The sequence below is a fragment of the Panthera pardus genome, unplaced genomic scaffold (genome assembly GCF_024362965.1).
Source record: "Panthera pardus isolate Hobbes unplaced genomic scaffold, ASM2436296v1 HiC_scaffold_22, whole genome shotgun sequence".
Classification (NCBI taxonomy): domain Eukaryota; kingdom Metazoa; phylum Chordata; class Mammalia; order Carnivora; family Felidae; genus Panthera; species Panthera pardus.
This window is the reverse complement of record NW_026526788.1, coordinates 32,799,578-32,826,702: the sequence shown is the minus strand read 5'-3', so window position 1 is coordinate 32,826,702 and position 27,125 is coordinate 32,799,578. Positions and strand designations below refer to the sequence as shown.

The window sequence follows — 27,125 nt, the reverse complement described above, 5'->3', positions numbered from 1 at the left end:
GTTCAAAGACATTTGTGGAATGAATGAATAAATACATATGTGAAATACATATACTTACCTTCTCACAATAAAGCTATAGTATCTCCGTTCCACTGTTCTTGATGTCTGCTGAGGTGGTACAATAAGAACAACATAAGCAATTCAGTCCTAAGGGCCATTTACTCAAAGGAAGAACACCTACACTAACAATGCTGCCCAGGCTGCACTCCAGAGAGCGGGGGTGATATTAACAAAGAACTCATGTCCAAAATATACAAAGAGCTCTCGCAAATCAATAAGAAAAAGGCAGCAACCCAATAGAAAAAAATGGGCAAGACTTGAACAAATAATTCACAAAAAGAGATCAAAATAACCCATAAACAAATGGAAGGGTTCTTCACTTCATTCCCCATAAAGGAAATGCAAATTAAAAACCACAATGCAGAGCGCCTGGGTGGCTCAGTTAAGCGTCTGACTTCGGCTCAGGTCATGATCTCGCAGTCTGTAAGTTCGAGCCCCGTGTTGGGCTCTGTGCTGACAGCTCAGAGCCTGGAGCCTGTTTCAGATTCTGTGTCTCCCTCTCTGACCCTCCCCCATTCATGCTCTGTCTCTCTCTGTCTCAAAAATAAATAAACGTTAAAAAAAATTTTTTTTAAACCCACAATGAAATAGCACTTCAAGCCCAGTAGAAGAAAAGAGTCAAAATGAAAAAGATGAAAAATACCAAGTTTTGGCAAGGATATGTAGCAATCTTGACACTCTTATGTTGCTGGTGGGAGTATAAATTGACCCAAACACTCTATCAGTCATAGTGCAGTCAGGAGACACAAACCATACCAATTACTTGAAGAGACAATTTAATATAAAGAATTGTTAATAATAAAGGATGTGTCTCTAGTTTTAATAATTCTAATCATTTTCTTTTGTCCTCTTAGCTAAAGGGATCATAGCTGCTTTCTGCAGTTGCTACCCCATGATTCTTTCAAGTTTTCTTTTTACCCTTGCAGTTACTTAGTTAATATCTTTACACCTAGTTAACATTTACATTACACCTATCTTTACACCTAGTTAACATTTACATTAAATTCCCTCTTCTCAAGTTACTGGTATGGTTTTTATCTGCTAACTCATATAGAATTGATAGCAGGAGTGACCCAGGAAACAGACCCTCAAATATAGGATGTCTTGGGGCTCAAGTGGCTGTTATACTTTGCCAATATGGTGATAATCATGATTTCTAGGGCTGTCATGTGGCCTGGGACTCAGACATCTACAGATGTAGGTTCTCATGTTGTTGGGAGTGGAGGTACAGAAGCAAGGGTTTTCATAATTGAGACTGTACAACTCTTATATCCTAGTCACCAGCAATGACCCTCCTATATACTATGGGAGTAGTTCAGACTTAGAGATCTTTCTGGAAAACTACTCTATACATAGTGGATGGGTAATTGAGCTACTAAATTCAGAACTAGCCAAATTATTGAAACACATGTTTCTATTACAAATGAAAAGATAGGGATTGAAAGACGGAAATAGAAATCACTTTGGAATAGAAATCACCTAGGAAACAATTTAGTCCTTGTCTCTGATGGGACAAAAAAAAAAAAAAAAATTAAACGACCTACCAGTGCTGAGTGTTTTAATATGTATTAGCTCATTTAATCATCTCACTAACATTATGACTAGGTATTAGTATTCCTGTCTTACAGATGAGGATATTGAGGTTAAGTAATTTATGCTAACTTAGTACCCAAACTCAGGAATGAAGGACTTCAGCACCCACACTCTTAACCATTAATGTAATCTCACTCTCTGGAAGCCAGCACTCTCCACATGCAGTTCAATATAATACTCTGTAAACTACAGGTCATCATTGCTTCCCTCCCCACCTCCCCCGCCCCAGGCTATTCGGTTTACAATGGGGGAAAAGAGCCACGTAAAAGGTTAGATAGACCTGAAAAGGACTTCACAGGCTCTCTCCATCATAGTCTCAGTCTGCAGTAACTTCACTGAAGTCTAAGCACATATCTGACTTGCCCCAAGGCCACAGAGCAGTTTGTTTTTCCAAGGGAAGGGACATTTTATTTATTTATATTTAAACTTTTGTTTTTTAAAAGTAATCTCTACATCCAATGTGGGGCTCAAACTCATGACCCCAAGATCAAGATGCTTAACCAACTGAGCCAGCCAGGCGCCCCTCACAAGGCTATTTAGCGGTGGAGGCAGAACTATAATCCAGGTTTCCTCACTCTCAAGGCAGTTTTCTTTTGACTATACCACAAAATCTGCTCCTCCCACATTCTCTTCTCTCAGAGATGGGTATTGGTATAGGGTCCAAAGTTCTTATTGACTCTTTAAAGGGACTGGCTGATGTGGACAGGCAGGCTTGTTTATTAAAGGTACACAGATCTACTTCCTGGTATATATTCAATGCCGCCTCCAGTTTTATGCGTTAGCAGACTGGGCAGCCACTGTGTGCTGTGCAGAAAAGTCAGTTTTCAACCTGCCCTACATTACCTTTGCCTCGATACTTCAGACTCTCAATGTTTGCTCTTTTGGGTTGAAACACTGGAAACCTTGGTTAAAACGTCAATGGACAGTACAACCAAAGGAAGTTCTTGTCAATTCCTTAGCTTGAATTAGTTTAAGCAATTAGCACTCATCTCATGGAAGAGTCCTAAAGGATCAGGACTCTGGAGACATTTGGATTTTCCGGACGGTATCAAATGGCATAGGATGACCCGAGAGAAGTGAGGCAGGTTATAGCAGAAACCTGCAGGGACAGGTCATGGCCATATGAAGTCACAGGACACCTAGAGAGGCGAGAAGAAACTAAAAGTCAGAAAATGGTACAGAAATGGGGTGGGAAATGGAGCTCTTTTGTACAAATTAGAAAGAAACCCACGGAACTCCTGGGTGCCTCAGTTGGTTAAGCGTCTGACTCTTGATTTCGGCTCAGGTCATGATCTCACCATGGGTGACTTCAAGTCCTGCATCGGGTTCCACGCTGACATTGCAGAGCCTGCTTGGGATTCTCTCTCTCTCTCTCTCTCTCTCTCTCTCTCTCAAAATAAATAAATAAACTGAAAAGAGAGAGAGAGAGAGAGAGAGAGAGAGAGACCCTTTCTGAGCATCTTAGAGAATACAGCACAGACTAGGTTTCCATTTCTACCGGCCCAACTTGCACACTGAACAGCCACTTGTGATAGACTTGTGTAAATCACATGCATCATAATGTTGCTGAGTGGTTGCCCTGCCTGCCACCCCTGCCGTTGCTCCTCATTTCCCAAGACAGCCGCAGAAAAAAAAGAGAACTAACCTTCACAATGCCTGGCCACAGCCCTCAGCGAATTTACTGAGCTCTTACTCTGCGCAGTCAGTCATCACAAAAAACTCAATGAGTAAGATACTATTTTCCCAACTTTACAGATGAAAAATATAATGGCCCAACGAATTTAAGTGTTTTCTGTAGGACACACAATTAAGAAAACATCCAAAGAGGTACAGTGTACCCAGCGAGTTAAGCTGGGTCTGATTCATCCTTATCTTTGTCTCCCTATACCACACCTGTTCACAGAAAACTGTTTCCTGCAGTTTACATAGTTGTACATACTCAGTTATGGCCAACCCTATTCTCTATTACACGGCATTGACCTTCAACGGTCTAACTTAACACAGGTAAGCGCACAGGTTTCTCATTTGTAGGTGGACCATCTGGCAGGCAGCAACAGGGAAAAAAGACCCTTTGACAAGGTCACAAGAAGGTTAATGAGGTCTAGATTTTAAAATATTTTTCTAAAATCTGAAAGAAAGAAAAAAGATACTTCAATGACAAGTTTGAGTACTAGCTAACAGCACAGTGATAAGCTGGGTGCTGTAAAACATTACATTATAGCATCTTGCTCAATCCTCAGAATATCCTTATGAGGAGAATACTCTCCAAGCCCCCATTGTTCAGATAAGAAAAATGAGACGTTGAGAAGCTACTTGCTAAAGATCTCCTGGCTAAAGTATTGGAGCCAGATATGAATCCAGGATATCTGTTACCAGAGTCCACACACTTGTTCCTCTATATTACCTCTGCTGATAAAGCGAACAGTTCATGTTGAAGATCTCAGAGAAAACCCTGTAGTATCTTAGACTATTAACTTAAAAGTATTCACTCTGAGGCCTTAGGGGATGGTGTCATGATGAAAATAGCAAAGAAAAGGAGATTTTTGTGTTTTTAAAATAATTCCTTTGATAATATTAATTTCTTTGGTATGTTTGGCATACTAGATTACTAGTACCTTTTGGATAAATGTCTTGTGTTTGACATGTTTCCTTCACTCACTCACTCATTATTGAATCATTGCCGAACAATACTGATCTTTATGGAGAAGGCAGCATCATGCCTAACACTGAGCTTGGCGTATCATAAACTTAAATTTTTATTGAATGATTAGTTCCAGAAGGAAGAGGTTTTACCGGAAGTTTTCTAGACATAGTTCCATAGGAATTAATCGTGAATGATTTTGATAATTCCATCACTAAATTACTAAGACAATATTCCACAGGTATGGGTTGAGTTTGAATCTATGTTTAGTGTAACAACTTTTGAATTGGTGGTAGTCAGCAAATGTTCAGTAATTATAACCTTTTTTTTTCTTTAAGAAAGAGAGCACAAGCAGGAGAGGGGCAGAAGGGAAAGAAGGGAGGGGGGAGAGAGAGAGAGAGAGAGAGAGAGAGAGAGAGAGAGAGAGAGAGAGAGAATCTCAAGCAGGCTCCACGCTCAGCACAGAGCTGGACGCGGGGCTCAGTCCCACAACCCTGGGATCATGACCTGAGCCAAAAGTGAGTCGGACGCTCAACTGACTGAGCCATCCTGGTGCGTCAGTAATTATAACCTTTCTAGAGAGTAAGTAAATTGAAAATATTTGTTTGCTTTTTCTGTAAAATTTTAAATGCTCTCTAATATCTAACATTAGGGTATGCTAATATCAAATGTCTGTAGCTCAGTTTACTTTTTTTTTTAAGTTTTATTTATTTAAGTAATCCCAACACCCAACGTGAGGATCAAACTCATGACCCCAAGATCAAGAGTTGTATGCTTTTCCAACTGAGCCAGCCAGGCACCCCATAGCTCAGTTTATTCATTAGTGTCCTCTACCTTGTTTTAGGAAGTATAGGACATCCTTTATTTACAGCAAGTCAGTTCACAGTTCTCATTCCAGGACTCTGCCTACCACCACTGTGTTCAACTTATGGTGCCCTCAGTGAACCCAGAACAAAGAAGCATATTGTGCCCAGACTTTTGAGGAAGTGCATTTCTACCTTATTGCAGCAAAAAGCCCTGCAATCTGATGTCCAAAGCCTATACTTTGCTGAAGAAATATATAAGAAAAATATTCCCGCATCCATTTCTCAAAAGCCATTAAGTAGCCTAAAGTTTATCTAGAAATTTCCTCAAAGGTAAAAATAAAAATATTGCCATAGTCTTCTGTGACGTAGTTGAAAGGATATTGGAAGTGGTTTTGGAGAACTAGATTTTAAACCCAGGTCTAACTACTATGCAATCTGTGTGGGTAAGATACTTAACCTCTGCTTCCTCATCTGTAAAATAATATTCTCCTCTCTGGGTTGCAAAGGTTGTAAAGGTTAAAAAAAAGGGAGGGGGGAGTTTGGCACATGAAGCTACGTAGCAACCTAAAAAAAGTCAGTTTAATTAAAACCAGAAATATTATGTTAAATATTTTTCTTTCTCTCTTTTTAACAGGAAAACGAACAAATTTAATAACATGTACATCTTCTGTATACCCAAAGAGATACCCAAAGAAATTAACTCCAAAGATGCCTCTTTCTCTGCTAATTTGTTTAAAAAAAAAATAACAACCAAGAATTATGAAGAAGTGAGGTCTTTGTTCATTTGCCCCTACCTTCCTGGTGTTCTGGTTTATATAAAGACTTCCACCATTGAGGAAGTCTATGTGAGCTTTATATCCCTGCCATCAGGGCAAAATGCCTGTCTTCATGTAAATGCCTGAGAAGAGTGTCATGTGTCAGTTTAGATAATGAGAGTTCATGTGTCTGTACTGCATCTCTTAGAATCCTTTTTATTTGGTGAAAAGTTTTTTAACTTCTGAGTTATGACCGGTCTCGTTCATCGTTTCACAAGGTTAAACAGCAGATGTCTTAAGTGTGGAACAAAAGATACCCCCCCCCACACACACACACACACACCATCACACACACTTCTATTTTTTCCTTTCTTCCCCTGGCCTATTCTTAGAGCTTGGAATGGACCACATTACCCTATAGACTGACACAGTGGACTAGCCAACCCATTGAAAAACAGCTTTCCAGCTTGCTGATTCATACCTTCTTTAAGCAGAGATGATTGCTCCTAACTTATACTGTCTTTTTTTCTGACTCCTAATGAGCTTTAGTCAAAAGATCCTTTTTATATCACACAAATATTCAAATAACCGAAGAAATGACAATGTCCAAAATGAATTCCAAATTGAGATATTTTTCCCTTAGGTAAGCCAAAATATGAATTATTCTGTCCATCTATAATGAAAAGTTAACTGAACTCATGCTGGTTTGTCTCTAACAGCATTAAGCTGCCACTTTTTGATGAAGTTTGGTAATTTAGTCCTGCAGCATAATGGCAGGATCAATGGACAAGGACTTAGAAGACTTGGACTCCATTTTCAGTTCTAGCTCTGGCTCATTACCATTACTTTGCCCTGACCATCTTCTATTATTACTTGGAATCTCAATTATATTAACAATGCAGAGAGATTTGGAAAAACTACCCTGTAAGCTAACAACTAAGATGCAGCGGTCTTTTGTTTGCAATTGGTGTGCCATCATAGTCTCAGGCAATAAAACTGTCTATCTTGGCATCTCAGTTTCTTTATCTGTAAAGACATGATAAATTACTTGTTCCTCTTTTCCCACCAGTTCCCTCACAGAAATGCGGTAATGGAAATGATATTAACACTATAAAAGATTTTGGATCTCTCTAGGCTGTTGCTACATAAAGAGAAAGTCCTTTTTATATTTCAACTGGCATTTTTAGGTACTTCGTGCTCCCTGAGTTTGCACCATATCAAATCCATTTGGAAAAGATTACTACATAGACGGTTATTCTTTACAGAACCATTGCAGAAATAAAACGGGCCACAGAGAATACGCGTTAAGAAAATAAAATTGTTTCGCAAAATTTGTGATTGTTGGAAGTTAAAAATTCTTCTGATTCACATTACCACCCTAATCATCTTAATGCAAAAGAGACAGCTTGTAAATTCGCAGCTTTCTATTGCCATGTTGTCTAGGTAGCGATACCAGCTAAAAAAAAATGGGGATACCACTCAGTTGATCCTGGTTATTCCAGGATTTTTGTAAAGTACCTGAGAAAAGTGTGTAGGTAGTGAGGGATCTTAAAATCTAACAATAGTTGACAGATAGCTTCTAATCTTGGTTTTGCATGTGTCAAACCTAAGAATGTTACAGGGATATTCACCCATCTCATGTAAATAGGAGCACTGACAGATAATAAGTATATCCTATCTGCTAAAAGAATTATGATCCTTACAATGCCCATTTTAATTTTTAAAGATTGTAATGGTAATGTGTTTCGTTATATAATCTCTTATATACAAAATGTGTTTATTAGGATGCTTTCCCACTCATCTCGACTCAGGGTGTTTTTAGTGCTGCTTCTGTCTGAAGGAGCATCCTTCTGTAACTTTTCCTCCTGTAGGTTGGCAGAGGACAGTTGAAAGAGTCAACATACAGACTACCATTTGTGCCTGGCTAAAAATGGTGGTGATTTTATAGTATCCTGGGCATTTCCTGGCCATGAAGTAGGAATCAAGGCTCTGCACCAATTACTTCTTCTTGTGTTTCCTCTTCTCTTCTGGAGAGGGATGGAGGAGATCTTTCTCAAGGGGCATATCTTTGTGGGGAGAGGCATATCCTTGTGGGGAGGGGCATATCCTTGTCGCTGCTGGAAAGGCTGTTATACAATCTCTTTGTCACATTAGAGTACTAACAGATTCAAAGCTCAGACAGTGAAGGACAAAAATTCTCAGACTGATACATGAAATCGTATTGATTCAAAGACAGGTCTGAAACTGAAAGATCAGTTTATAGGGTGAAAGGAAAAGAGGAACATATGGAACCAAAATTTGCAGCCAAGGAGGACCCAAGATGTAGAGGTGGCCTGGTAACTGACAGAGATTCCTACAGGCAGGTCAGAACTCATATGCCTAGCAACAAGTATTAGAGATTTGTCACTAGGAAACTGGAATCCAAAGTCGGGAAATCCAGTTGCTTTGGTTACAAAAGATACACATAGAAAACCTATAAAACCCTTTGAGGGCAGATCTTCGTTCATTCATTCAATAAATATATATTAAACACCTATATATGCTAGACACTATTTTAGACACTGGAAAATAAGCAGTGAACAGAACAAGGTTCACTTAACTTGTGTAACTAGCTGGGGAGGGGGAAGGGCAGACAATAAACAGATAAATAAGTAAAATACATAGTTTGCCAAAAGAAGTAAGTTTATGGAGAAAATTTAAGCAGGGAATTTCTGGGTTGCAATTTAAAGCAGACTGATAGAGAAGGCCTCACTGAGAAGACAGCATAGAAGCAAAGACTTGGACTAGACAAGAGGGAAGAGAATAGTCACGCAAATATCTATGGAACAGCCTCCTAGGCAGAGAATACAGCAAATGGAAAGAACTTGAGGCAGGATCCTGCCCCGCACATTTGAGGAAAGGTAAGGAGGCCATCATAGTTGGAGCAGAGCGAGGAAGGGGAAAGAGTAGTAGATGATGTCAGAGAAATAAGGAGAGAGACACCAATTGTGTTGGGCTCTGAAGATCATTGTGAGGCCTCTGGCCTTTGAGTAAGATGAGAAACTATCAGAGAGTAGTGAGCAGAGAAAAAGCACAACATGAATTACAATGTAAAAGCATATAACTGACTATTGTTTCGGAATTAGACCCTAAGCGGGCAAATATGGAAGCAAAACCGTTTAGGAAACTATTCCAATAACCGATTTAAGAAAGACAGGCTGGGGTGATGAAGTGAGAAGTGACTGGGATATGGATATATTCTGAAGGTAGAGCCCTCAGGATATGCTAATGGTCTTGACATCAGATGTGAGAGAAAGAATAGAGTCAAAGATGACCCCAAGATTTTTGCCCTGAAAACCTGGAAAATGGAGATGCTTTTGAATGATACAGGGAAGAACGTGGGAGGAGCCTTAACCTTCTTTGCATCCACACGTCCTAGCACAAATGCCAAATACATGGGAATGTTCAGTGACTACCAATAATCTAATCTGAATCTCGTTTCTATGTATTTGAGATCAGAGTTGTTCTAGATACAGGACTGACTTGTTGGAGTTACTACACTGGGACTTGGTTCTAGACTCTGGGGCAAGGTTAAAACCATTGGTGTCCTAAAGCCAACTTGTACTAGCTAGCAAGAACCAACTGCTAAATTTGGCGGGGGGGATATTGCAAGCCAGGTGTTAAACACAGCTGATTTGTAAACTTACAGCTGGAAACACATTAAAAACAAAGGTAAAAGTACTTAAACTTCATCACTTCCGAATTATTTTACTACATTTTACTATTATCTGTGCCCTTGAGGTTATTTATGTTTGTTGTGTCTGTACAATAGAAATATTATAGAACAGTGTGCTACTGTGCACCTCTTCCCAACTCTGTGTTCAGTGATGTTATGCCGGTAGCTTTAAATTGGCCATGATGTGAGTATTTATGACACAGAAATTGGCAAATGCTGCAAATGAGGCATCTCCCCCATCCCTTTCCTGCCCCCAGAGCTGGTTAAACCTATAAGTGGAAATTTAGCCATACCAGCTTTGAAGGCAATGATAGGGGATGAGCAAACTGGTATATATTTTGGAAATATACTGAGGTACAGGCACTGCACACAGAGTATTAGAGAAGTATATAGTATATTATAATACTATTATATAGTATATTATAATACTATTATAATACTATATAATACTATATAGTACTATAATACTATATAATACTATATAGTATATATATATACTATTATATATAGTATATATACTATATATATGATATATATTATTATAGTATTAATATATAGTATATTAGTACTATATAGTATATATATACTATATATAGTATATTAGTACTATATTAGTATATAGTATTAATATATAATATATAGTATATATATATACTATATATAATATATAGTATATATATATAGTATAATATACTATATATATAGTATATAATACTATATATATAGTATTATATACTATATAGTATATACATATACTCTATGTATGTATATATGTATAGTATATAGTATACAATACTATATATATATAAATACTATATATTTATATATATATTTATTTATATATTTATATATTATATAAATATATATATTTATATATATATTATATTATTATTATATTATTATATAATATATATATTATATATATTTATATATATTTATTTATATATTTATATATTTATATATATATATAAATACTATATATATATAAAATACTATATAGTATTATAGTATTATAGTAATGGTTATATGAGAGGTTTTTCCTGTTCTGGTGAGGGAGGGTTGGGGACTGAGGAAATTATAGTAGGAGATAGACACACAAGGAAATTCCACATGGGGAAAGAATGGCCTTAATGATTGACCAAACCAGGAATTGCTGAAAGAGATTAGCATCTCCAGTCAATCAATGCCTTAACAGAATAAACCTAGAACAAATTACAAACTATTAACAGAAGAGATTAAAAGCTTTGGACAGCTTATTTGTATATCTGATATTATAAAGGATGAGGAGAAAATGGGGACGAGTCAATGCCATGGAGTAGTGACTGCATATTTGCAAAACTTTCCTGTATTAAGAATCTTATATTTTATTGTGAGGCCTTGTAAAAAAGAAACATCAAGGATACTAAAGACACTGTCTAATTATTCCTATGAGACAGCTAGAAAAGTAGCACAGTTTACTTTAGTTCTTATTTTACAAAGAAGGAAGCTAGAATCCAAGGAATATAATATAAATGAGTTATTGGGGATAACAGAGTGTGACAATTTAGGAGGGAAAAGTATGTGCCTGTGTGTGTTTGTGTGTGTGTGTATAATAGACAACAATGAAAAAGCCCACAGCATATAGTGACTCATTTTTCAAGAGAAGCAGGAATAAAAATATGTACATTAATTACAAATGTGGCAATTAAGAAAAAAAACGTGAAAAAATGCATCTATAAAAGAAGACTACGAAAAAAAATACATCTTCAAACCCTAATTTTCCTCAAATCTTTCTACTGCACTGATTCTAAATGGTTCCAAAACTCTTCTTTTTTCTTATTTCTTAAATATATTTATTCTTTATCTCCCATTCTCCCCCAGTGGCTTTTTGTTCAAAGCTCAATCTCTTTTATTTATAATGTCTTCACAAAGTTGTTTTGCATCACACGGTGAGACTTCCTATTTAGCAGAATCGCTTAGTTTGAGCATTAGTCTTATTTCCGCAGACATATTTATGGGTATGAGGATGTGGAATTACTGGGTAAAAGAATGGGAACATTTTGATGGCTTTGGGTTTATCAAGACCATAGTGGCGTATGAACATACTTGTTCATTGCACCCTGGCTTATTTGGTATCATTGTTTAAAATATTTACGAAGTTCCTAAGTGAAAATGGATATTTTACTATTGCTTTGGTTTGTGTTGTTTTTTTTTTATTGCTAGTGAAACTGAATTTTTTTCATGTTTGCTCACCAATATGATGTCACTAACTGTCCATTTCTTTGAGGCCTAGTGTGCTTTTCTCAGCTTACATCAATTTCTTTATATTAGAAGGATAACAACCCCTTACATTTCGTAGTTTTTGATATTTTCCCATTCTATTGTTGCCTGTTCACTTTGGTTACTTAAAAAAAAAACCTATTCATATTTTCCTTTGATTTTTAAAAAATTGCTGCTAAGTTCCTTCTGGCTTTTTTTTCCTGTTGTTTAATATTTTACCTATTCCTTAATTCATCTGGAATTTATTTTGATGTGTGGTTTGAGAAGATTATCTAAACTAATTTTTTCTAAACTGATAACAATTTTGGAATGCTTCTTCCTTTCTTTACTAATTTGTGAAATCCCCCATATTACACATTAAATTCCAATATATAATGGGAATATTTCTGCACTGGGTTATTTGTTTTTACTTGTACATCCCTATTTTAATACAGTAGCTTTGCTATATTATATTCAATTGGTTTTGCCCTTTATCATAATTAAAAAATTTCTCTTCTATTATTTGCATTCTTATTCTCCCAGATCAAGTTTTAAACTCGCTGTACAAAAAATAAATAAATAAATAAATAAATAAATAAATAAATAAATAAATGAATAAATATCATTGTACTTGTTCCAAAGACTTTGATAGCAATAAGAGTCATTTTTCCTTTGATAGAATAGTAGTTATTTCCCCACCATTACTGATTACATTACCACTTATTAATTAGGTTAACCAAAAAGAAAGAAGTATATAAAGTTAACTCATGCTATTAAATTCTATAGGATTCTCCAAAGCACTTCTAGGTCTCAGAAGTGAGATGGAAAAAGATTTTTTAAGACTTAGAGTGACAAAAACATCTATGCAAAGTTCTCCCTGGGAGGCTATTTTATGATTTGGAAGGAGAAATATTTCTCTTTGAAGCAAATAAAGACAAAGAATATAAAACTCAAAGTGATTGAAAATATAAATTTACATGCCTTTGAGTATATTTTATATCTTGTAATAACCTTGCACAATGCTCCTGAAACTGAAGCTTAGCATTATGAACAAATTTAACAATAGTTGCTTGTACTCATTGTTCTAATTCAAGTTTTCTATATATTTTAATTTGCCTAAGTATCACTTAGAGCCTCCTAAAAGTTTAGATTTTCTTTCTCAAATTTATTTATTCTTCAAAAATAATATAATTCTAAAAAATACACATAAAAATTGAGAGAAGTTGAGAACCTCTGTAATCTAATTACGGTAAATATTTCTTGGTACTTGAAAAAGTGGAATTTGTATTCCTGTGTTCATTTAAGCATTATTCACAATAGCCAAGATATGGAAACAACTTAATGTTCATTGAGGGATGAATGGATAAAATGGTGACCCTATAGACACTGAAATATTATTCAGCCTTAAAGAAAGAAGAAAATCTTGCCATTTGTGACAACATGGATGACCCTGGAGGACCTTATGCTAAGTGAGATACGCCAAAAGCAGAAAGACAAATACTGCGTGACCTCACTTATATGTGGAATCTAATATAGTTAAACTCATGGAAACAAAGTAGAATGGAGGTTGTTTGGGGCTGCAGTAAGATGGATGGAGGGAGAAATACTGGTCAAGGGATACAAAGTGTCATTTATACAAGATAAAGAAGTTCTAAAGCTCTAATGTACAACAATGTAACTATAGTTAATGTTATCAAATATTTGAAATTTGCTAAGAATGTAGATCTTAAGTGTTGTCACCACACATACAGACAAAAAGGTAATAAAATGATAGATATGTAAATTCTCTTGGTTGTAGTGATTATTTCACAATGTATACATATATCAAATCAAGTTGCATACCTTAAATATATACAGTTTTCAAATTGTCAATTATACTTCAGTAAAGCTTGGGGGGGGGGAACTGAAAATTAAATTCCATTGTCCTAACATGTACTAAGCTTTCATGCTTTTATTTATTTTAATATATATCTATACATATATATATATATATATATATATATTTTTTTTTTTTTTTTTCCAGAGAGAGAGAGAGCACACACATGGGGGAGAAGGGCAAAGGGAGAGAGAAAGAGAATCCCAAGCATGCTCCACACTCAGCACAGCGTGGAGCCCATTGTGGGGCTCCATCCCACAAACCTAGGATCATGGCCTGAGCCAAATTTAAGAGTCAGATGCTCAACCTACTGATCCACCCAGGTACCCCTAAGCTTTCATGCTTTTATTTATTTTTTATTTTTAAAAAATATTTGTTTTGGAGAGAGAGAGACAGAAGGTACATGTGTAAGAGCAGGAGAGGGGGAGGAGCTGGAAGTGAGGGAGACAGAGGATCCAAAGCAGGCTCCACGTTGTCAGCACAGAGCCCCATGTAAGGCTCGAACTCGCGAGCTGTGAGATCACGACCTGCCAAAGTCAGAAGCTTAACCAACTGAGCCACCCAGGCACCCCAAAGCTTTCATGCTTTGAGATGGTTCTCTACAGGGGTCCACTACACCATCTTCTCTTTTATATACAAGTATAACTCAGATGAAAGGTAGCAGAAATATTCATTTGAAGTATTATCCTAAGAGTTGATGATAATTCTCTAGAGTTTTATCCACAGTTGTGCCTAACAATGTTTAAGTTTCTTTATTATGTGACAAAGGCGTTAGTTCCCCAAAAATAACCAGGAAACTGGCCTTGCCCAATAGCAACAGAGCCATTCTTTGTAAATGAGAAGCAGAAGGCATGAGTGGGAACTCACAAAAAACAGATTCATGTGCCCTACATTTCTTTTTCAAAATGATTCTATCAAAGATATTTTATTATAATCTTGGTTTCTGTTATAATTGGTTCCCATTTCAAAAGAAGTTGGCCATGTTGGAAAGAATACCAAGAGTATCCAAGAATTGAGGTGCCTGGGTAGCTCAGCTGATTAAGCATCAGGCCCTATGATTTCAGCACAGGTCATGACCTCATGGTTTGTGAGTTCGAGCCCTGCATTGGGCTCCATGCTGATAGTGTGGATCCTTCTTCAGATCCTTTCTCTCTCCCTCTCTCGCTGCCCCTCCTCTGCTCTCTCTCTCAAAAAAATAAATAAATAAACTTTAAAAACATTTTAAGAGTGTCCAAGAGTTATTAATTTATATTTTACCTCTTGTCATTTACAAAGTCCTTCAGATATGATTTAACTTTCTCGTCTTGCTTTTATAAACTCTTGCTATTAAAACACATGTCTTCTCCCTTTGATTAGTCATATTTCTTTACACTGAATATTTATACATTTTCTAGATCTCTGTAATTACTTGATTTCCGGTCACTGAGCCTTGCTTTGTTATCTTAACAAAACATGAAGGGTGTCTGCTGTGGAACTGGTTTTACTCAGGCCATTGAATAACCACACCCTTATAATTAGAGATTTGGTAGTCACCAGAGACTGGTACAGTCAGTACCAAAATATTATGCCACAGGCATTTATATAAACACCATTTCTGAATGAATCTGGAAATCAACCAAGAGATTCTACATCCCTATGAAACCAAGAAGCTTAAAATTTGATAAGAAAGATTTCATGGTTACAAAAGTACTACTTTTTATGGTTTCCAGAGCTCAAAGAAAGTCTGCTTCCTCCTCCCCCATGTCAACCAATAATTTGCAATTGTCTGAATTATGCTGGGAACAGTTAGAATAAGGGAATTCTTGGGGCACCTGTGTGGCTCAGTAGGTTGACCATCCAACTTTGGCTCAGGTCATAATCTCACAGTTCGTAAGTTTGGGCCCCACGTCAGGCTCGATGCTGTCAGCACAGAGCCTGCTTTGGATTTTCTGTCCGCTCTCTTTCTGCCCCGCCCCTGCTCATTCATTCTCTCTCTCTCTCTCTCTCTCTCTCTCTCTCTCTCTCTCTCAAAAATAAATAAACACTAAAAAAAAGAATAGGGATTCTGAAGGAAAAGTGATAAGAAATTAGTAAATGTAAGATTTAGTGCTTTTTCAGAAGACAATCAAATTTTTAAGTGCGATCTGCAATAATGGCTAAGTTAACTATAACTTATTTATACAATGGAATATTATGCAGTCATTAAAAACAATGAATACATCTGTCTTTATTGACATGCAGAGATATTTGTAACACATAAGTTGGTAAAAAGAGCTTATAAAACATGATGTCACTTTTGTTTGAAATAAAAATATAGTACTTGTATATATGCATGGAAATACATGTATCAAAAATATAGCTTGTGTTGAACTAAATATAATTTTAGTTTTCTTCAGACTATTTGTATTTTCTGAATTTTTTACAATGTGTATTTTACTACTTTAATTATCAGAAAAGGATATTTCTATTAAAAAATAATATATGAACATATATGAAAAAATAATATATATGAACATATATAATATATATGAATAATATATATGAAATACATATGAATATATGTATGAAATAATATATATGAATATATATGAAAACAGGTTTTCTCTCTTACTTTCTCCATCTTTCAATTCTGTTTGCCTCTAACTGGCATACTACTATGTACAGGTTTATCTGCACGTACAGATTCTAGTCCCAAGGTGGGAAAGATGAGCATCTCTGGTATCCACAGTTAACTCCAGCAGATAGAGACAATCTTCCCCTATAAGCTCCAGCTAAAAAATCATAGGGCAGACTGATTGGCTTGACTTGGACTGGGAATCAAAATGTGGAGGGGAGTGAGTGGCAGTGAACAGGAGATACAAGTTTCTGATAGGACGGGTTCTGGCCACATTATCTCCCCTATGCCCCCTGCTATACCCCAGGAAGAAGAGGGAGCCTGCATTGAGTTGGTTCCCAATAGGAAAGAGGAGTTTTATTACCTGAAAAAAGGAGGAGGAAATGATGTGGAAGAGACTAAAATACCATCCATTCTAATACTCATTCTAGACACTTAAAATAATGATAATGAAGTTCTTAAAGAGTTACCACAGGGACACCGAGCTGGCTTAGTTGGGAGAGCACGTGACTCGATCTCAGGGTTGTGAGTTTGAGCCCCATGTTGGGTGTAGAGATTACTTTTAAAAAAAGAGTTACCACAGTTTTTCAATGTTTGGGAATTGGAAACCACCTTTCAATACCTAAACCACAATACTTATTCATTCAATAAATATTTATCAAGTATCAACCATAAACTTTGTGGTCTATATCTTACTGGAATGAGCAATAAACAAACAAACAATCAAATAAAATAAAATACTCCTGCCCTCAAGGATCTTCCATTTCGGATATCAGTAACAACTCTGAAAAATGAGTCTGAAATTGGCCTCTGGCTAGAAATTTTATTGCAGTAGTTGAGATAAAAGAAAACGCAATTTGGCTTTCATATAATTTGTTTTTAACTTGTCTGTGCTAAGATCCTTACTCTTGAAAGAAATTAAGCTGAGTCATGAGATTTAAAAGCAAATGAGAAGAGTATTGGCTTTCGATATTGATGGAAAATTACATTATCTAGACGCACCCCAAGGTGTTCTGTAGCATCCTTGAGCTTTAACTTCTGTGTTACCTAACCTGCCCTTACAGTGACACTGGGCAAACCGATCTCATGGTACATATTCAATTTCAAGCAAAAAGTCTTGTTACAGTTGATTGGTAGCAATGAGCAAACTTCTTTTTACAGGTCAATGGGTTCAAGTATATGAATCAGAGCAAGGTATTCTTGTTCTGTTTTGTGTCTTGTTAGTGTTTATCTCCTATAGGCTGCATGTCTGTGTCCCCATCTCCCCCAAATTCATATGTTGAAACCTAATCCCCAATGTGATGGTACTTCAAGATGGGGCCTTTGGAGGGTGGTTAAGTCATGAAGGTGGAGACCGCATGAATGGAATCGGGGTCCTTATAAAAGAGACCCCAGAGAGCTCCCTTGTTCCTTCTGCCATGTGAGGACACAGCGAAAAGATAGAGAGCAATCGATGAACCAGGAAGTGGCCTTTACCAGACGCTAAATCTGCCAATGTGTTGATCTCCAGAACTGTGAGAAAAAAATTTTTGTTGTTTAAGCTACCCAGTCTATGATATTTTGTTATAGCAGACCTAACAGACTCAGACATTATTCTTGGTATAGCAAACACCTAACACTGAATTTAGAAAGTTTTGGAAGGAGAACAAAAGCAAGTTTTGGCAAATGTATCTTCATGCTTGTTTTTTTTTTTTTTAAACCTTGAAGAACATAACAATTATAACTCCCTAACACAGTGATTCTCAACTTTGACCACACATTAGAATCACCTTTTAAAAAATACTGGTATGGGGGTGAGGGGGGGGGTGGTAGAGGGTGGGGATAGGGCATTGATAATCCTATAAAAAGTACTGTAGGTGATTTTAATATGCAGATAGGGTTGAGAATTACCTATGGATATTTTTAGTCTGTAACACTTGAGTATGTTCATCTTATCACTAGTCTGACTGTCATCAATGAATCACTTTAACTCTTACCATTTACCCACCTTTAAAAGAAGGATAGGGTGACTGGGTGGGTCATTTTTTTGGGTGTCCGACTCTTGATTTCAGCTCAGGTCATGATCCCAAGATCATGGAAATGAGCTCCACATTGCTTCCATGCTGAACATGGAGCCTGCTTGGAATTCTCTCTCTTTCTCCCTCTGCCCCTCCCTCACTCACTCTCTCTCCCTCAAAAAATAAACAAAAACAAACAAACAAAAAAACAAACTAAAATAAGAATAAATGAGCCACATCCATTCATTTACCCATTTCTATTTCTCTCCTTTTCTCTTTCTCATTTATGTATTCATTCAATCACTAATTCATTAAACAAATATTTATTAGGAATAAGTATTGTGTGAGGCACTAAGGATACAGATATGTAATTCTGTATATAATTTCATATAGAATGAAATATAATTTCATATAGAATGAAATATAATTTCATATAGAATGAAATATAATTTCATTCTAGTATTATAATATTAATAAGGTGGCATATGTAAATTAATCATCTTGAAATTCTCAAAGTTTAATAAAAAAAATAATTGCAAAAAATACACACCAATCCTTCCCCTGCTTGATTTACCTTGTAAAAAAATGTATTGAAGCTCGAATTATTGTGTTAGACAAACATCAACAGTCCTGACCTTCTGTGCTTTCAGTGAGTCATATAATAACAATCCATCTGCCACGATGTAATTTTCAACCTTTCATATATCGAATGAAAAGATGTAATTGCCTATAATTCATTAGGCTCTACATAAGAAAAGATTCAGATACAATCAACTTTAATTAGAAATTATTCTAATTTAAGACTGCTCAGATGTCTTTAGAATATTTAGTGAGGTTCTATTACTTTTGATATACCAAATCCTACCCAGAGTCCAGCCACACATCACGATCTTTGACTCCTATCCAATTCCCAAGTCAGGTTACTTTGTAGATGAAGGTAGAACCCTGCTTACTTGTTTGTTTGTTTTAAATGTTTATTGGGGGGGAGGGGCAGAGAGAGAGGGGGACAGAGGATCCAACGTGCAAGCTCTGCTCTGACAGCAGTGAGCCCAATGAGGGGCTCTAACTAACCATGAGATCATGACCTGAGCCGAAGTCGGATGCTTAACCGACTAAGCCACCGAGGTGCCCAGAACCCTACATATTTAAAGATAAGCAGACACTTTGCTCTGGACTGTTCATGCCATTTTCCCAATTTTTAAGCTCTAAGTTGCAGTATAACAGCTGGTCAAAAACCCACTTCAGTGGCCAACTCTGAGACTAGGACTGCTAGATCCCTCTTGGGAAGTTGGACATTATCATATTACTGAAATAGTTACTGACACATATTTAAAGCTAAGAACAAATGCAGGCTCACCTCACCCACAGAAGCACCATAATCATTTCTGATGCAGTAGTGTGCCCACCTAACTCCAAAAGACAAAAGAAAAAATTTGAAATTAAAAGCAACATCAGGAGGAAAACAACAGCAAGGTATAAAGGGAACAATCTTCCCACCAAGAATAAATTCAAAGCTAATGATTTCCAAAATAGCAAGATTTATCCATAGCATAAAGTTCCCTGTAACCAGGAATTTGATACTGGTACTACCACATAATTATAATTATTATGAAGCATGAGTTTGCTCACAAGAAGAGAAATACAACCAAAAGAGAAAAAGGAGAATTGGCATGAAGGGAATAAAGTAATTCTATATCTAGGGGCAGACAGATTTACATTTTTGAGATATATAACCATTCAGTACTGTCCATGAATAAATGATTGTGTCCTGAGAAATAACATTTTACTAATAGTAATAATAGCTAACAATTACTGAGCATTTATCTTATGCCAGGCAGTATTAGTGTTTTACGTGCATTATCTCATTTAATCCTTACACCAACTTTATTTACTATTATTCCCATTTCCCAGATGAGAACAATGAGGCCCTGAGAAGTTATGTAAGTTGATTAAGTTGATTATAAATACTTACACTATGATTTGAAACCTAAACCTGTCTGAATCCAAAACCCATGCTTTTAACTATTACCAACCCACCATCCTCATTTACCAGTAGAGATTATATACGAACAGCCATCTGGGACTTTTTAAGATTTCTGTATCTTTGCAACTACGCTGGGCCTTTTGCAACATAATCTGTCACTAGTAATAGATAAATCTCTAATGGTGATATAGTACACTGGCAGGTAGTTGTAAATAGGAAGCAATTTGTAGCTGCTGAGTGAGCACTGCACAAAGTTGGCCGCACCCTCTAGGTGGGTGCAAATGTGAAACAGAAAGCAAAACCCATCAATATATATCATGGTAACTAACTACAAGAAAGAATATTGCTAAAACTAATTGCTCCTCTTTGAAAAAAAATTTTTTAATAAAGTAAAATAAATAAGGGGCACCTGGGTGGCTTAGTTGGTTAAGTGTCCTACTTCAGCTCAGGTCACGATCTCACAATTCGTGAGTTTGAGCCCCCTGTCCGGCTCTGTGTTGACAGCTCAGAGCCTGGAGCCTGCTTCGGATTCTGTGTCTCCCTCTCTCTCTCTTCCCCTCCCCCGCTCATTCTCTGTCTCTCTCTTTCTCTCTCTCAAAAATAAATAAACATTAAAAAAATAAATAAATAAACTAAAAAAATAAGAGTTAAAAGGGTTATAGGTTTTTTTAAAAAAACTATTTGTTCTTGCTTTGTACTGAAATGTAGTGAATACTCACACACACACACACACACACACACACACACACTGTCCATATTTTCTTGGATATTGATAGCTTTATGGGGATATTAGGTGGTTGATATGATGAGCTGATGTAGCAACTTCAACCTCTCTTGGGGAAAATTGTGCTAGTAATATGATAAGAAGGTTAATTAATTTTCAGAGAAATTTTTTTAATAAAGATTTTTCTGGAAATACTAATTATTATATTGCACCAAATACAATGAGCTGACTTCATTGGGAGTTGATTGTGAGTTGCTCAGGACAGGTTTTGGCCCACGATATACATTTTCGTATGTTTCAAGCAGCCTACTTACATCCAATCTAGGTGTCTATTTAACATCCGAATTTTATTTGATTATTATTTTTTAAATGTTTATTCATTTTTGAGAGAGGCATATAGAGTGTGAACAGGGGAGGAGAGACACAGAATCCGCAGCAAGCTCCAGGCTCTGAGCTGTCAGCACAGAGCTGGACCTGGGGTTCAAACTCCCGAACTGTGAGATGGTGACCTGAGCCAAAGTTGGACACTTAACCAGCTGAGCCACCCAGGCGCCCCTAGTTTCTGAATGGTAAAACTTCTTCTGTTTTTAAAATTCAACACACGTAACCTTCAGTTTAACAATGATACTTAACTTCTGTGCGTGTATTTGAAGGTTAAGAAAAAAAAAAATCATTGACTCAGGAAAGGAGGGAAGAAAATTCTGGTGATAAGCTTCAGGAAATATAAATATGCAGATGTGTAACTTCCTCTGGGAACCCCTTGAAGTGCATTTACACGAACATTTCTAATAAATACAGGGAAGTTTTGACTAATATTTATAGGCTACCTACCCTGTGTTGGTCTGTGTCAGAAAATCCAGGGTCACATCCCCAAGGTTGATATTGCTGCTGGGCCCCCCAAGAGCAGAGGTGAAGCTGAGTGTGGTGATACACAGATACTACAGTTTAACAGCAGCTTCTAGCAGCTGCAAGCAATTGCGTGCAGTGCATCGCACTCTTTAGGATGCATAAGAACCACCTGGAGAGCTTGTTCAAGGTAGTCTAAAGATTACTGGCCTTAACCCCAGATATTCTGATTCTGCAGGTCTGGGTCACATGGGAAAATGTGCATTTCTGATGACACTTAGGTGAGAGGGAAGCTGCCTATCCAAGAACCAGACATAGAATAATACTAAAACTATCTGTGAATAGAAAAGTTCACAAATTCTGAACTTTATTTATGTTTTTAAATATAATTTATTGTCAAATTGGCCAACATACAAATGTGTAAAGTGTGCTCTTGGTCTTTGGGGTAGATTCCTGAGGTTCATCGCTCACATACAACACCCAGTGCTCATCTTGACAAGTGCCCTCTTCACTGCCCATCACCCATTTTCCCCTCTCTCCCAACCCCCCATCAATCCTCAGTTTGTTCTCTGTATTTAAGAGTCTCTTATGGTTTGCCTCCCTCCCTCTCTCTTTGTAACTATTTTTCCCCCTTCCCTTTCCCCATGGTCCTCTGTTAAGTTTCTCAAGATCCACATATGAGAGAAAACATATGCTGTCTTTCTCTGATTTATTGCACTCAGCATAATACCTTCCAGTTCCATCCACGTTGCTGCAAATGGCATGAATTCATTCTTTCTCATTGCCAAGTAGTATTCCATTGTATATATAAGCCACATCTTCTTTATCCATTCATCAGTTGATGGGCATTTAGGCTCTTTCCATAGTTTGGCTATTGTTGAAAGTGCTGCTATAAACATTGGGGTACATGTGCCCCTATAAATTAGCACTCCTGTATCCACAAATTCTGAATTTTAATCACATTTCTACCTGAGTGCAAATCTGAATGCTGGACAACGTAAAATCCAGAGAAAGTAGAAACTGGCAAAAGGCGTTTCTACTATCCTTTGGCTGGATAGAACCATGATTCTTAGAATAGTAAAAAGCTGTATGTATTCAATAGAGGTCCTCCTTGAAACAATTAAGAAAGGCCCTTTTGCTATATATTGGCGCTGGGATGGTGTATACAGAAATTAATGGGAGTGTTTGTTGAGTTGATGGGTTTAGCCATAAGTTAGAAAAATAATTCAGCTTGAAGCAAATATCCTGACTCTCAGCCCTTCACAGTTATAATTTTATGATCCCGGACCAGTGGTCACTAAACCAGCAGCATCAACATCACCTTGGAATTTGTTAGAAGTGGAATCTGTGAGCCACACCCCAGACTTACTGAATTAGAAACTCTGGGGTGGGGCCCAGCGCCTGTGGTTTATCAATCCCTCCAGGTGATTCTAATGCACACTAACGGCAGAGGATCAGAATTCCTCCAGAGTATTTGTTTAAGACATAAATTCCTCTTCCTTCTTCCTTGGAGACCTATTTTTTACATAATTTGGGGTATTCCAGTGTAGACAAATTTACAGAAACAGTGCCCTAATCCAGAAGCTTTCAAACTTTTTTCACTAGGACCGCTGTTTACATGAAGGCTCAAGAAATAAATTCCTTTCTTGTTTCACTACCACTCATTCCTCTGCCTTTGGATTTTGTCAGTGATGAGTGGCCTAACCTGGTCTGCTTGGGACCCCTGGAGCCCGGTGCTTTTGTATCCTTGGGCCCTGGTTACAGTGGCAGAATCTACTAAATTGATTTCTTGACCTACTAATGGGCTGCAAGGACACTTGGAAGATAGAGTCTGGATCAGTGCTTCTCGAATGTTACGATTCATTTGAATCACCTGGAGGCCTTGTTATAATGTAAGTTCAAATTCAGGAAGGCTGGATGGGGCTTGAGATTTTGCATTTCTAACAAGCTTCGAAATTTTGCAAATGCCGCCGATCCATATATGATTCTCCTGGTGGCAAGGCCTGGGCCATAAAACGTGCAAGAAGGTAACAGCAAACTTGATGCCTCTCCCAGTCATGAACCTATGATAGTTCTCTTTATGATAGTGAGCTTTAGAAGAAATTGCAAGTAGACTGTGGCATTTATCTTGCCCAGATGCACTGTCCTTAATTGACTTGTCAGTTGTCCTTAATATCATTATCAGTAGTTATGGGGTTCAAACCCTCAACCTGTGTGGGAATAAGTAGGTGCCGATTCACAACAGATCATATCCGTTAGTCCATTCATGAGAACACACCAGGATATTCTTGTCATCTACCTGATTTAATATCAGAATTAGAAAAATAAAAGATTAACTAGGATCATTTAGTTTTAGAACATGATACGTGCGTCCTGTATCACATTATTAAAATATCCCTTCATACATAGGTGAGGAAGTTCAAAGGAGAAAGTGATACACAGTGGTGAAGGGAGGGAGAGAGAGAGAGAGAGAGAGAGAGAGAGAGAGAGAGAGACAGAGAGAGAGAATCCCAAGCAGGCTCCACCCTCAGCGCCCAGTGTGGAGCTGGACACAGGTCTCGATTCCATGACCCTGGGATCATGATCTGGGCTGAAATCAAGAGTTGGACACTTGGGACACCTGGGTAGCTCAGTCGGTTAAGCATCCAACTTTGGCTCACGTCATGATCTCACTGTTCGAGAGTTTGAGCCCCACATCTGGCTCTGTGCTGACAGCTCAGAACCTAGAGCCTGCTTCAGATTCTGTGTCTACCTCTCTCTCTGCCCCTCCCCTTCTCATGCTCTCTCTCTCTCTCTCAAAAATAAATAAATATTAAAAAAAAAAAAAAAGAGTTGGACGCTTAACCAACTGAGCCACCCAAGTGCCCTTGGAAATCTTTTATACCCACATATTTACTTCTCTCTAAACTCTAAATTTAATTATATCATGATGTTTTATAAAGTCAATGATTAGTGTTTCCATTATCAGGATTATATAAATCTTATCACTGCTGAGCCATGAGATTTACTATGAGAGTGTTTCCTTTCTTGTATAATTTTCCGGCTTTCCTGAAGTTAATGATTGCCTCCCACCCCTGAAGTTAGCTCCTTAAAAACAAACAAACTTAGAGCAATTTTAGATTTACAGAAAAATTGTAAGGATAGTACAGAGAGTTATTGTATAGCCCATACCTGTTTCTCCTACCAGTAACATTTTATGTTAGTGGGGCACCTTGTTACAATTAATGAACCAATGAGCTAGAGTTCATAATTTTCCAGATTTCCTTAGTTATTACCTACTCTCCTGTTCCTGTTCCAGGATCCCACATTCTATTTTGCAGTTATGTCTCTTTAACCTAAGTCTGACAATTTCCTGAATGTCCATGTTTCTGATGACCTTGACAGTTTTGAGGAGTGCTAGTTGAGTATTTTTGTAGAATGTCTCTCAATCAGGATTTGTCTGGTGTTCTCCTCATGGTTAGACTGGGGTTATATGTTTTGGAGAGAAAGATCATAGAGGTGAAGTGCCATATTCATCTTTTCAGTATAGTCACTGTATCTGTGCTGTTTTGGTTTTCTCTCCTGGAGGCATTTCTTCTAGAACCCTCTGCACTGCTCCTGTTTGGATGTGGTGTTGTCTCTAGGCCTGCTAATTGTCATCCTGAGATTTACCTTAACATTTTTCCTTGAAATTCTTTACACCATCCTTCTGAATTAGATCTCTGTTCCCTGGATCTCTTTTCCCCTCCTCCTCCCCCTCCTCCCTCTTCTCCCCCTGCTCCCCCTTCTCCTCCACCTTCTCCTTCTTCTTTAGGTTTAGTTTTGTATTTGGATATGTGCTAGTAGACTCCTGAGAGAGAATCCAGAGGAGGTAAATTTTTGAGTCCTTGCAGTCTGAAATGTCATTATTCTACTACACTTGACAGGTAGTTTTGATGATTTTCTTTTCTTGTCTTTTTTTTTTTTTTTTTTTCTGACAATTTCTTCCATCTCTTCTCCTTTATTCTCTCATAGTTATATACTGGGCCTCCTGGCTTGATCTTTTCATTTTCTTATCTTTCCTCTCTGGTTCATCTCTTACAACTTGTGTTACCTTCTAGGAAATCCCTTTAAATCACTAATTTTATCACGTGTTTCATTTGCCAGACTTATTTGTTGTTCTTTATTTTATTTTTTTTTGCTTTTATCCGAGGATACTAATTTTTAAAAGTATTTTCTTCAGCTCCCTGTGGCCTCTGTTCCCCCCAAGTTCCTTTGCTCTGTATCTGTCTTTTTGACAGAGTTTCTTCACTTTTCTGGTGATTTTTGTCTACCCATTCATGTTTCAGAGTGAGGGACTGAAGGGGTGCCTGGCTGGCTCTGTTGGAAGAGCATGCAACTCTTGACCTCAGGGATGGGGTTTGAGCCCCATGTGGGGTATAGAGATTACTTAAAAAAATAAAACTTTAAAAAAAAAAGAGCAAGCGACTTAAGAACCTAATTGCAAGCTCATCATGTATGAGTGACACTTGCTGCCCTTATAAAGGGAGAGGTTAGTCAGGCTTCTGCTTGAGGACTATCTGACTGGGACCCAGAAGAGTGAGGGGCAGTCTCAGGATGTAGGAAACTCAATCCTCTTTATAAGTTTTATGTCTCATCCCTGCTCTCTGCTTTGCCTAATATCGCTGCACTCAAGGCTTTCTAGTTCAGTTAAAGAGGAGATTGCTAGAGTAGAGAAGGGATACTCACTGACTCTGCCAGGGGAAAGAAGGGATCTGCGGGCCTAACATTCTTTGTATATTACACTATCAACTTTCCTGTTTTCAGTTCACTCTCCACTTCTAATATACCTGGTACCTTCAGTTACTGAAATTTTTAAGTTCTACAACGATCAGCTTGCTTCTTGATGGTTTCTCTGTGGACAAGACAGATTTCAATTCTCCTTTCTCTGTTTTACCAAATTAGTGACTAGTCTTTCATTTATTTTGCATCCTCTTGATCTCTTCCCTTTCCGTTTTCATCTGCAGGTAATAAGTCATTTGAGCCTTTTGATTCTACCTCCAAATTATCAGTGAAACTTACTCCCTATGTGTCCATTCTCATTGTCATTGTTTTAGTGTAGGCCCATTTCTCTCCTATATTGTTACAATAAAAGTCTATTGTTCTCCATGTGTTTTATCTTTTCCATATCCACTGCTCCCCCCCATTTTTTTTCTAAAACATAAACCTTATTGTTTTTCACTTCTCTGTTTAAAATTCTTTGAAGGGTTTCCTGTTACTTACCAGAATAAATTCCAAAATCTTCATAAACAATCCCCCCTCAAAATCTGGACCCTGCC

At 37.3% G+C, this 27,125-nt stretch overlaps 1 protein-coding gene across 1 annotated transcript; it reads right to left on the bottom strand.

Annotated features, from left to right (window-relative positions):
- Positions 1-7,673: 7,673 nt before the first annotated feature.
- Positions 7,674-8,176, bottom strand: LOC128772533 (40S ribosomal protein S27-like). The gene has a single exon (XM_053888572.1). It carries the CDS (start codon positions 7,824-7,826, stop codon positions 7,674-7,676), a length of 153 nt encoding a protein of 50 aa, XP_053744547.1. The 5' UTR covers positions 7,827-8,176.
- Positions 8,177-27,125: the final 18,949 nt, after the last annotated feature.